At 40.6% G+C, this 13,054-nt stretch overlaps 1 protein-coding gene across 1 annotated transcript in view; it reads left to right on the forward strand.

Annotated features, from left to right (window-relative positions):
* Positions 1 to 12,017, forward strand: part of CRTAM (cytotoxic and regulatory T cell molecule) — a 28,480-nt gene extending 16,463 nt beyond the window's left edge. The window contains exons 7-11 of the mRNA XM_043482851.1: positions 1,111 to 1,191; positions 3,918 to 4,001; positions 6,431 to 6,577; positions 8,669 to 8,755; positions 11,124 to 12,017. Of these exons, the coding sequence (XP_043338786.1) occupies positions 1,111 to 1,191; positions 3,918 to 4,001; positions 6,431 to 6,577; positions 8,669 to 8,755; positions 11,124 to 11,254 (530 nt within the window). The 3' untranslated portion in view covers positions 11,255 to 12,017. The remainder of the gene's footprint in view (positions 1 to 1,110; positions 1,192 to 3,917; positions 4,002 to 6,430; positions 6,578 to 8,668; positions 8,756 to 11,123) is intronic.
* The last annotated feature ends 1,037 nt before the right edge of the window (positions 12,018 to 13,054 follow it).

The following is a 13,054-nucleotide window of genomic DNA, read 5'->3' on the forward strand; positions in this document are numbered from 1 at the left end:
GCATAGTATACATTATTCTAGATCTTAATCATTATTGATACATTTTATTCTCTGTAGTTGCCACATTATCCTTATCTTCTACTCTGCTTCCAGCTCTTCTATCTGACTTGTCTTCAAGCTTTTCACTGCCGGCAACTTCTCCTCTCTTCAGTTTTCTCTGGCCTCTTTGTGGCCACAGACCTCACTCTGGCCTTATGATCTGTTTTACTATTTCTCTAGTGTCTCCTTAGTGGTTCTTCTTTTCTCAGAGCCCCTGGCATGTGATTCAAGCATTTTTATAGTTTTAAATATTTAGTGTTTGACTAAGAAAATAATTTACAAAGCCATAGGAAAATCCTTTGATTAAATGAAAGACTGAAAAGCACTCACAGATTCCATAAAGATATTACAGATCAGTAGCAATATTTGTAAATTAACAGGTATTGTTTTTATAAGCTCCCTGGTTGCAGGCCTGTTTGTTGACTGATCACACCTATGCCAAATTGAACCTCTAGATACATTCCTAACCATTGCTTTTATAGTCTGCAATAGCACATAGTAAGCCTCTTAATGAATAGTCAGGTTTGGGGCTACACATGTCATACAAATGAAATCATTTATCCTCACCAAAAAACTCCAAAAGATATTAGTATCTCCATTTTACAGGTAAGGGAAAGCCTTGCATATGAGAGATTAGGAACCTGATCCAAACTTAATCAGTGGCAGGCGAGGAGCAGCACTGGAATTCAGCCCACTCTGACGCTGACTCCAAAGCCACCTAATAAATAGGCAGGTAGATAAACGATTAAGTAGACAGACAGAGAGATTGATAAGTATTAATAGGTAGATACAGATAGAGATGAACAGTCTTTGCCCACCACTGCCCAATGCACCGCTCCACAGAGGTCCAGCCTGCTACACTTCTAAGCCAGGCAGTTTAGCAGATGGACAATCAGCGGGATGTAGATTTAAACACCAGCACAAGGGCTGCAGAACACCTAATTCTGAGGTTTCTGCAGAACCTCCACAAGCAGGTAGCAAGCAAGCATATTCTCCAATCTGCTGTACTGAGCACAATGTGGATAAAATTGCTCTCTGTAGTTGCGGAATTCTGTTTTTCCCCTTTCCTAGTTGCTGATCAAGAGACAACTTCAGCTGCCCTGGAGACGAGCTCTCTATCCTCTCAAGACCCTCAGCAGCCCAATAGCACTGGTAAGTATCAAAAACATTAAAACTTAAAAAAAAAAATCATGATTCTCTGGGAAAGTCACTTTTCCCATTCTAAGTTTCAAGAAGGTTTTTTTCTTTTAATTTGTATTAAGACCATATAAGGCTCCTTCCAACTGGCTCCAGCTTTATGGTGACCAGGAGAAGCACCATATTCGGAGAGTTCAGTTAGTGGGAGGGGCTTCAGGGTAATTAACACCTTTTAAGTTCTCACTCACTCTCTCACACACACACACACATGCATGCACACACAACTGTGACATCTGAATCCCTCTGTGGTGAAAGGCAAGGTTGAATTCATTTATAAAAGACTCACTTCTTTGTTTTTCCATCTAGAACAGACCAAACACAAAACAAAGACTTGATAACAGCAAAGCGCAAAACACAGGATCTGGAGATTTGCTGTTGTCACTGAATAACAAAATCACCCTTGAAGGCTCATCAGTTACTTGGTTGTCAAGAACTCAGATAGCTTTGTTTTGTTTTTATAATTTTACTTCTTTATTTTGGCTGTGCTGGGTCTTAGTTGCCGCACACAGGCTTTCTCTAGTTGCAGTGAGTAGGGGCTAGTCTCTAGCTGCCGTGCACGGGCCTCTCATTGCGGTGGCTTCTCTTGCTTGCAGAGCACAGGCTCCAGGGCACTTGGGCTTCAGTAGCTGAGGCCTCTGGGCTCAGAGGTGCAGCTCCCGGGCTCTAAAGCCTGGGCTCAATAGCTGTGGTGCACAGACTTAGTTGCTCCATGGCATGTGGGATCTTCCTATATCAGGGGTCGAACCCGTGTCCCCTGCACTGGCAGGCGGCCCACTGATCCACCAGGGAAGCTCCTGTTTTGTTTCTTCAACTTGCCATATGCATTTTATTTTTTTAATTTCCTTTTCTATCGTTAGTGAGGTTTGTAAAAACAAACAAACAAAAAACAAAAAACACACAGAGAAGCAAAAATGCATATTTTTCAACCTTACTGTACACACCTCTGAAGTATAGAAATGTAACATTCTGAGTGCTAAAATATATTTAAGAACTCAGTTTTTTATGACAGGATTGAACTATAAATGAAGGAGAATTTAGAAAACCTGGATTATAATCCCAGCTTTGTTAAACAGTGAATCACTAGATGATTAACTCTGGGCAATAATCACATATTTAACTTATCTTCGTATTTTACCTAGCTTGATACCTGCCAATAGCAGGTACTCACAAAATCCAGTGAGTGAATGAATGGATGGACGAATGAATGAATATGTGCATGCAGTTGTCATGGTGCTTTGCACAAGACAGTAAGCCTCATTCAGAAAGGCATGAATCCCCACATACCCTCTTTCTGTTTCAAATAGAGTCTCTCTAAAATTTTGTGGTGGGAGAAATGCTTTCATATTACTATCATGTCCATAGTTCTGAGTATCAGATCACATTTTTAAAATGTTTATCTTCACTAATACTTAAAAGTAAATGTTTAGGTTCTTTAAGCACTGATAAATACATATGTACCATACATACATATATACTTTTTCTGCGAGGAGATGGAAATTGAAAATATTATGAAGTGGAACAGCCACATCCCTTGCTTAAATAATCCAATATTTTTAAACGTGTTTAGAATCTAGTTGTCTTTAAATCGGCTTACACCACTACTGAATAACTCAATTTTCTCCTCTGCTTTTTCATATAGAACAGAAGATTTAAGAAATGTGGTTTCTAAAATTCCTTTCAGCTTTCAATTTCCACGATTTTATTACTGTTAATAATACCCATTTTCAATAGAAGGGGTGGTTTCATTCCCCTCAGGGCCCACATGGTGGCGCTGTGCAATGGGCTACAAACCAAGAGTGCAGATGGGGCGGGGGTTGGACAGGGAAAAGAAACAACAAAATCGGGGAAAAAAAAAAAAAGGATCTCTTATTTTTATAATTTCTCTTACTTCGCAAAAATCATCATAGTACACCCTATTTCTAAGGAGGAAGTAAGCATTGGGCTGAATGGCAACTGAGCCGATTTTCAACATAAAAATCACTGCTTTGTGCATTTCAGGTTGTAGGGTTTCTATTCATCAGGCTTGGGGCACCATTCTTCAATAGTCAGTCCTGAAGCATCCTAAAACTGTTTCAACTAATAGACCTAATTCAGGGAGGAAATATAAAATAATGTTTTAAATTTGGGATTCTGAGTTTTGATATTGGCTCTGCCACTTATCTGCTATAGAACTGAGAAAATTAGCTTATTGAAACCTGTTTGTTCAGAGCTATAGTAAGAAGTAATACATACCAAATGGTCAGTTTAAGGTTTGGCACAGAGTAAGTGTTCAATAAACATTCACCTCGAAAAAAAAGGTCTTCCCTCGTGGCTCAGATGGTAAAGAATCTGCCTGCAATGCAGGAGACCCGGGTTCCATCCCTGGGTCAGGAAGATCCCCTGGAGAAGGAAACGGCTACCCATTCCAATATTCTTACCTGGGAAATCCCATGGACAGAGGAGCCTGGCAGGCTCCATGGGGTCACAAAGAGTGGGACACAACTGAGTGACTTTCTTAAAAAAAAAAAAGTGAACCTGACCATTTGCAACAATTTTTGGAAGAAGTCAGTAGTTCAAAAGTGATATTGTTTTGAATGAGGATCATTCAGTTTGGTTTCCAAAGGTGCTTTGGGATGAATATGTGCATATACACCACATAGCACATACACTGTCATATGTATATCTCATGTCTTTCATCTTAGTTGCAGTAATGGAAGATTCTAGTACGTCAGAGATTGACAAGGAAGAGGAAGAACAAACCACTCAAGTCTCTCACTTGGCCACTGGTAAGGCCCCAACACTTATTTATTTAGAACTGACACTTGATGTTTTAACCTCTTAATCAATACATCCAGTAGACTTTTTCAGTCCTCATTATTTTCGGCCTTTTGATTGATTAAGCATTCCCTTATCCCTTGACCTGTCCCTTGACCTAGTCATCTCCCTGGCTTCCCTGACTTGCTGTCTGGTCCTGTTACTCTGCTCACCACTCCTCCTGGTGTCCCTTCGCTCACGTCCCCTCCTTCTCTGACTTTTTCTATGTAGATTTGATTCTACTTCTCCATCCCTGGTTATTACCTTAATCCTTAAAGAGTTTCCCCCTTCCCAAGAGTGTTTCTGTTGCCATCAAACAGAAGAGTTCCATACCTGCATTTCCAGAACATTCTCCTGAGCAAGAATCCCTGTTTCATTCCATTTCCCACGTATCTCTGGCTGAATTTTCTGCCAGTGCCTCAAACTGAACATGGCTAAAAACTGAACAGCACCTTTTCCCACAAAATCAACTTGCCCAAAGCATCACACAGGGCCAAAACCTTGGTGTCATCCTTCCCTTGTGTGTGTGCGACACATATAAAATCAACACGTTCCCAAAGAGTTTTGAGTCTTCTCTTTTGTCTGCAAGCACCGCCACCTCCTTGATGCAGTCCCCCATCACGTCCTGCATAAAGTATTGTAATGTCAACTTCTCCTCTTGCTGTGATTTTTCAGTATCCTACTATCAAAACACTTCTTTGCACCCTCTACACCAATGATCAGAAAACCTCTATGGCTCACCATTCACAACACAGAGCCTGAGCCTTCAACCCTCCATAGGTGCTCTCTACCACCTACCTCTGTGGTCCTATCTCTATGATGTCCTGACCAGAATACACACTTTTCTCTGATAACTTTCTGTCTCATTTTGATGGCCCTGCACTAACTGCCCCGATGAAAGAAAATCCACATTACTCTTCTCCTTACCCATCCTTCAAGACCAGCATCCTCGCCGAACATTTTCCTGACCAGTTCAGGGACCACTCCAGCATCGGAACCCTTTCCTGACCAGTTCAGGGACCACTCCAGCATCGGAACCCCTGAACACATATTATACTAATGTACGTGGGTCTAGAATCTAGCACAGTTATCTTACTGCTGTTTGTTTTTTTAAATTGAAGGATAATTGCTTTACAACACTATGTTGGTTTCTGCCATACATCAGCATGAATCAGCCACAGGTACACATATGTCCCCTCCCTCTTGAACCTCCCTCCCACCACCCACCACATCCCATCCCTCGCGTTGTCACAGGGCCCCGGTTTGAGTTCCCTGAATCAAACAGCAAATTCTCACTGGCTATCTGCTTTACATATGGTAGTGTATATGTTTCCACTCTACTCTCTCCATTCATCCCACCCTCTCTGTGCCCCCCTCACTGTGTCCATAGGTCTGTTCTCTATGTCTGCATCTCCATTGCTGCCCTGCAAACGGAAACATCAGTACCATCCTTCTAGATTCCATATATATGTGTGAATATGCGATATTTGTTTTTCTCTTTCTGACTTGCTTCACTCAGCCTAATAGGCTCTAGGTTCATCCACCTCATTAGCACTGACTTGAATGTGTTCCTTTTTATGGCTGAGTAATATTCCATTATATATATATATGTATCACAATTTCTTTATCCATTCATCTCTCAATGGACGTCTAGGTTGCTTCCATGTCCTAGCTATTGTAAACAGTGCTGCAGTGAACACAGTGTCTTTTTTAATAATGGTTTTCTTGGGACTGCTGTTTGTTTTTATTAACCTGTTTTGTTTATATATAGAGAGAACTACTCCCTAAATCATAGGAGTGCCTTAGCAGCTCCAAGCACAATTTTCTCTGAGTAGCTACACTCCTTAATGGCTTGTTAGTTGAGATGAAGGGGACCTTGAATGACATTCTGCAAATGTAGAGCCCCCAAAATCAGAGTACTAGAAAGATCTTTAAGAGTTCATATGGTTTATCTCCAGATGCCTTTATGGAGGACCACATTTAACCTAGCCAATATTAATGAAATTTCATTTTATTTGCAGAGTTTTTCAAACTCCTTAGTAACTTACCTTGCTACTTAACTACACTTTGCTAAAAACTCCATTCCTTACAGCTAATTTGAACCCTCTGACTATACTTCAGTATCCTCACATTTCCTCTAGAAATGAAAAATAAGTAGCCTGATATCTATGTAACTTAAAAACCTTTTTCAAATCATCCCATGAAATTGCTTTGTTTATATTCCTGTTTGCTTATTTTCAGAGAATGAATAATGTGACTCTCTTTACCTTCAGGGTAAAGCTCTCCCTCATCTTTTCCTCTCAGCTATTATCCTTCACAATATTTTGCAAATTTCTGTATATATTCCTCAGTGATCAAAAAACCCCTCAGCCTGTCTAAAGCCCTTGCATTTTCCCTGCAGAAGCAAATCGGCAGCATGGGGGACTGACAAAGAAGAAGAGCGGTGTCCTGCTGCTGATCCTCGTGTCCTTCCTCATATTCATACTGTTCATCATTGTCCAGCTCTTCATCATGAAACTCCGGAAAGCACATGTGATATGGAAGAAAGGTAAGTGGGCAGAGAGCCTGACAGAGGCTCCAAGATGCTGAAGCCACTGGCCAGCCCAAAGGGAAATTCTGTCAATTAAAGCTCTTCCATTCAACGCTGTACCATCTGAGCAGTGTACCATTCAATGCTATACCATCTGTCTGAGCAGGATGTGAATTTCCAGGGATTATAGTCAAAGAATGCATGACCAAGAGAAACTAGAGTAGCTCTAGGAAATGGCATTAAATTGTGGATGCTTCTATTCACAAAAGGGTACCAAATAGAGAGCATATTCATTCATTTATTCAATAAGCATTCAATGAACACCTATCATGTGCCAGGTACTCTTCCAGGCACTGAGAACACATCTGCCAATGAGGCAGACCAAATCCCTGTCCTAAAGGAGTTCCTATTCTAGGACTGATTGACCGGTCAAGGGTTGAATATAATAGACTGTTTGTGGGCCCATTCTTACTCTGTAAGAATGCACTCAGCTTCCGTCAACCACATGTTCGTAATTTTTCCTAAGCATTCTGATTTAAAAGTTATCATTGGAAACAAAAACAAAATTATTTAGCTAGTATAGAAGATACCTATTAAAATATATAGACTCAACATCAGAGACAGAAGAGACCTTAGAAGTTATCCAGAATAACAATCTGCTCTGTTCATTCCATAAATGCGTGTCAAGATTAAATCTCTTCTTTAATTCTGAGTGGTTATTTAGACCTGGACTGTTCAATACAATGTAGCCATAACATGGCTAGTCAGCACATGAACTGTGGCTAGGCACCCTTGAGAGGTGCTCTAAGGATTAAATACACATCCAGTTTTGAAGACTCAGTTCACACACACACACACAAGATACGTCTAATAACAATACATTGAATCTACTAGTTAAATAAAACATATCAATTTCACCTGCTTCCTTTTACTTTTTGTGATGGCAACTAGAAAATTGTAAATTATACATGTGACTTGCATTATGGTGCTCTTGAACCCTGATGATTTAGCCATATATGTCTCATACACCTTCAATGACAGAGAACATATTACGTCCTATGGCAAACTACTATTAACGCATCTTTGAATGGCTCTGACCCTTTTACAAGTGTTGCTTCTCATGTGGTACATTTATATGATGGAATATTACTCAGCCATTAAAAAGGATGAACTCAGGCCACTTGCAGCAACTTGGATGGACCTAGAGAGGGTGGTCCTGAGTGAAGTCAGCCCGACAGAGAAGGAGTCAGTGCACACCTTCACAGTGAAGCACTTGATATGACATCCCTTACGTGTGGAATCTAAAAAGAAATGATCAAATGAACTCACTGACAAAGCAGAAAGAGACTCACAGACTTAGAGAATGGACTTATGGTTGCCAGGGGTTAGGATGTGGGGAAGGGATAGTTAGGGAGTTTTGGATGGACATGAACATCCTGCTATGTTTAAAATGGATAACCAGCAAGGACCCACTGTATGGCACAGGGAACTCTGCTCTATGTTATGTGGCAGCCTGGATGGGAGGGGAGTTTGGGGGAGAATGGATACATGTATATATATGGCTGAGTGAGACCCTTCACTGTTTACCTGAAACCATCACAATATTGTTAATCAGCTATACCCCAATACAAAATAAAAAGTTGAAAAAAAATTTTAAGTATTGCTTTTCCTAGTTTAATATATCTTTTGAGATATTCAGATGGACTAACATTTTTATCATATACAGACCTACATATAGGGTCTGGCTTTCCAGTTGTACCCACACAACAGGCAATCGCCACAGTATTGTTTCAAAACCTCTCATTGATACCTCCCCCACCATACTTCTTTAAGTGCTACTAGAATTGTTTCTTCCAAAAAGACAGTATTTTATTCTAATATGCTGTCATCTGACTTCTGCAACTCTTATACTGCATGGCACAGTGCCTGTAGGAATCACAGTAGAGACTAAAAAATGATTTACTGAACTAACAAGTAATGAGGTACAGGGGAGGAAATGGTAAGTCTACTATTGCATAAAAACAGTTATCATCTTACTCAAACATACATTTCTAAATACAGATGATGTCCATAGCACCAGAAATCAGTAACAATTTTTTCTTCTTGCAGAAAGTGAGATTTCAGAGCACACTCTAGAAAGTTACAGATCGAGGTCAAATAATGAAGAAACATCATCCCAAGAGAAAAATGGCCAAAGTAAGTCAACTATGGGACCTGAGACATGAAAAATGAGGTTCATTAACTTGTTGCCTTTCATGAGGAAAGGAAAAATCAAAGTTTGATTTTTAGCACAAGAAAAAGCAAATCACCTGAATCATTTCACAGAACTTAAGGAAATACACCTAAAAAAAACAAAAAGTAGCAGTTAAGTTCACATAGCTGAATGTAAGCCCCTTTGGGAAGCCATCCCTGAGTCCTTGCTGTCACACACAGGTACATTTTGGACTGTATACCCCTCCTGTGCACCACAGCATCCTATATACAGCTTTACCAATGAAGAACTTCCCCCACCAGACTGTCATTTTTGGTGTGTTAATCCAGCTACCACAATACACCTCCAGGTGGTGAGCAATTGGATCTACTCTGTATGTATCCTCAGATCCTAGCATAGGGCTTGCCACATCATAAGTGGAGAGTCTGATAAATTTGTATGGAATAAATGAATATAGGGCTTTCAAGGTGGCGCTAGTGGTAAAAACAAACAAACAGACAAACCCGCTTGCTGATACAGGAGAGATGCAGTTTCACCCTTGGGTGGAGAAGATCCCCTGGACAGAGGTATGGCAACCCACTCCAGTATTCTTGCCTGGGAAACCCCATGGACAGAAGAGCCTGGCAAGCTACAGTCCAGGGGTTCGCAAAGAGTCAGACATGACTGACGCCACTTAGCTCTCACGCAAATGAATACGAGGCTTAACAAATTCAAGCAGAAATGTTTCATGTCTTTTGGATTACTTTATTGCAGTTCTTCAAGCAAAATATGAAAAGAAAAATCTAAAAGGAGATTCAGTGTGTGTGTGCATGTGTGTGTGTGTGTGTGTACTCTTGACAAAGATAAAGTAGACAGAAGCTAGGAATATAGCACAGCAAGAATCTTATACCTTCCAACCACTGTTTCCTCCGTGTAAATTAACTTATTCCACCTGCCCAAAGTTGCAAGACAATGCAGTGAGCTTTGCCACTAGTTGCTATTGGTTTTCTTGAGGCTTTATAAGGTGTTATTTCTTTTATAACACCTCTGGCTTTTTTTTGTTTTGACCTAGCAAGGTGTGAAATGGAAAGAAAGATTAGCTGTAGTACTAGGAAGAGAGGCACCAGTGAGCGGGGTGTGTGTGAGACCCGGGGTGGGCAGGGAAATGTGGGTCAGCTGCCTACAGGCTGTTACACTGCAACACGCGTTTCTATGACGTCAGTATAATGTGTAATTGGGGTTGTTTCCTATACCCATTCCCCCAGGCAAGGGGAACAGAGCAGTGGGTGTAGCTTTGCTGTTCGCCTGAAACCATCACAACATTGAGAATTGGGTATACCCAATGTACGGGCTCAGTTGCTCACTTGTGTCAACTCTTTGTGACCCCATGGACTGTAGCCCACCAGGCTCCGCTGTCCATGGGATTTTCCAGGCAAGAACACTGGAGTGGGTTGCCATTTCCTCCTGCAGGGGATCTTTCCCACCCAGGGATGAAACCCGTGTCTCCTATGTCTCCTGCACTGGCTGGCAGGTTCTTTACCACTATACCCCAATACAAAATAAAAATTTCAAAAAACAAAAACAAAAAAACAACAACAGTGGGAGTAGAATTGTAACCTTTAGCAGGAAAAGAAAGTCCTCAGTTCAGCTGCTGAGCAAGCAGAAGCCCTTTAATTCACCTTTAAGAAAGTATAAAATGAGCATTTACATAGAAGAAATTAACACATTATAAATCAACTATTAATATATGTCACTATTTTTTTTAAATTAAAAAAATAGAATAAGTCTGTGCACTCAGGACTCCCTACCCAGAAAGGTCTGTCCCTTGCCCCCATACATACTCCCTGGGGTGGGATGACTGCCACAGCTGTGGGAGGTTGCACTGTCTCCAGGGATCTGATGCCCCACTTTCATCCTCCTTTCCTCAGCTCCCTCAAATCCAGCATTTCAACTCTATCATTTCTGCTCATTGCCTTCTGGAGACACTTCTGTACACTTCGTGTACAGAGCTTCGTGAGCTTTCAGTGAGCTGCCCCAAAACCTCTTATCCCATAAGCCTTTTTACTTTCAGTATGAAATCATGTTAAAGGCAATATATTTTTTTCCCAGCAACACATCCGTTATTTGATAGCAGAGATGTCTATATACCTTATTTCAGGTTTATGAGCATAATGTTTACATAAGGCTTTTTGAAAATTAGGCTGTAACAGAGCATTCAAGACCATGTGTACACAGCAGTGAATTTCAGATTTGAGTTTTCTAAGACATTAACATTCAGACCTACAAATACCACAAGGCGATTCACGTGTTTTAAATAAATGGGCGCAACAATGTTCAAACTAACTGTTTGGGTTTGCCACGTTTTTCTTTCAGCTTCCCGCTCTAGGAGCTGCATAAACTACATCACACAGTTGTACTCGGAGGCAAAAACAAAGACGAAGGAAAAGGCACAACCTTCAAAATTAAAAGGAGAGCTGTCTCATATACCAGAAAGCATCGTGTAGGGAGCGTTGCAACAGAAAATACGATTTCAGAGCAGCCTCATCATCACCTCGATAGAGCAGCCTGTGGGAAGGCGCTTAATTACCGTCACATGAGAAACGCCCTTCGAGTGCAATGCAAGATGGCGTCCCCCAGTGGTGAACCACCCTGGGACTCAGAGCAAGAAGTGAGGACTAACCCATGGACATAAAGCTTTGTAGTTTAAGAGAAGAGAAGAGAACTTATTATGCCTGACACTACTTCAGAGCGGGAGGATTCTACTAAGCTTTGGGATCAGGGTCAATGTGATCAGCTAACATTCTTACTGTAAAGGAAACAGATTTTAGATGCTGGGCTCCAGTGGAACTACTTAAACATTAAAAAAAAATTTTTTTTTTTAATCTTTCTTTCTGGTTTCCAAATAAAGATCTTTGGGATGAAAAGGACCCAAAGAAGGTCTCTAGTCCTACGAGCTGACTTTCAAGATGGACTTTAAGCAGCTGTAACCAGCCTATGCCCTGTCAGCGAGAAGTCATGAATGAGTCAGATGAACATGAAGGTCCCAAAGATCATGCCCCAAGACCTAAGGGTAGTTCAAGGCAGACCCAAAGATTCCATGTTCTTAGAATTGTCTTGCTAAATCACAATTGTTGACCTGGTAGACCATGTTTCTACCAGGACACTTCATTACAAAGACATGTACAAAAGAAAATAATGAGTTGAATTTCCTGATGACTGATCTAATAGATGCTTTTAAAAATGTACTTAATAAAGAGCTGACTATGTGTTTCTAGTGGTTGTTCCAAGGTGTACTTCCTCCCTTCGCTTTTACACATGAAAATGTGTGAAAACATTTATGACATGTCTCATTCTTTGGGTCTGAATAAACTATTTCTAAAATAATACCACCTGCAGTCCCCACCTCTCCCTGCACTGCTCTACCACACATAAAATTTATGAGTTCGTGTGTTACAGAGGCCAGATCCAGCTGTGATTTTTTTTCTTGTGATAATTTTTTAAAAAACAGTCACAAAATTACTGAAAGGCATAAGGACAGAATGAAGTGCTTTCCCCTCTAATCCAGGGGTCCCCAACCTCTGGGATCTGAAGCCTGGTGATCTAAGCTGATGTAATAATAACAGAAACAAAGTACCCAATAAATGTAATGAGCATGAATCATCTCAAAACCATCCCCATCTCCCTGGTCTATGGAAAAATTGTCTTCCATGAAACCTGTCCCTGGTGCCAAAAAAAAGTTGGGGACCGCTGCTCTAAAGCATTGTAAGTTGACATGATGACTCTTTAGGCAGGAGAAGGATCCTATCTCATTCCTTACATATAATTAAGGTAGTGTTTCATGTTTCCTTGTTTCTGCTCATTGGAAAATGGAGCTAAAGAAGAACTAAGAAAATCTCTATCCTTCTTAGTTTTACCTTTCGGGGATTAAGTCAAAAAGATGCTTATTTTACTTCTTTTCAAATGACTCAAGAAAAACCAAACCAAAATTCTCTGACTGCAAGCATCTCTCATTAGGTAAAAATAACAGAGAGAAAAATCCTACTACCCAACAGACTGAGTACACATCAAATAGGGAGGCTCCCCTCAGAGGAAAAGGACAGTTGAACTGCTAGTCATTCACAAGGTCACTAATTTAACCCAATAACGTAATTTCCTGTTACCTCCCCCAAGTGAAGTCACAGTACTTTGCTATATTTATAATAACATTTTGATCTAGCTGAAATGCAATTCTATTTTTATAGTGTTGCACCTACTAAGAGAGAAGCCCTTTTCCTTCCTGTAATGCCTTCATGAGCAAATTTGTC

The sequence above is a fragment of the Cervus canadensis genome, chromosome 11, assembly GCF_019320065.1.
Source record: "Cervus canadensis isolate Bull #8, Minnesota chromosome 11, ASM1932006v1, whole genome shotgun sequence".
In the NCBI taxonomy this organism is placed as follows: domain Eukaryota; kingdom Metazoa; phylum Chordata; class Mammalia; order Artiodactyla; family Cervidae; genus Cervus; species Cervus canadensis.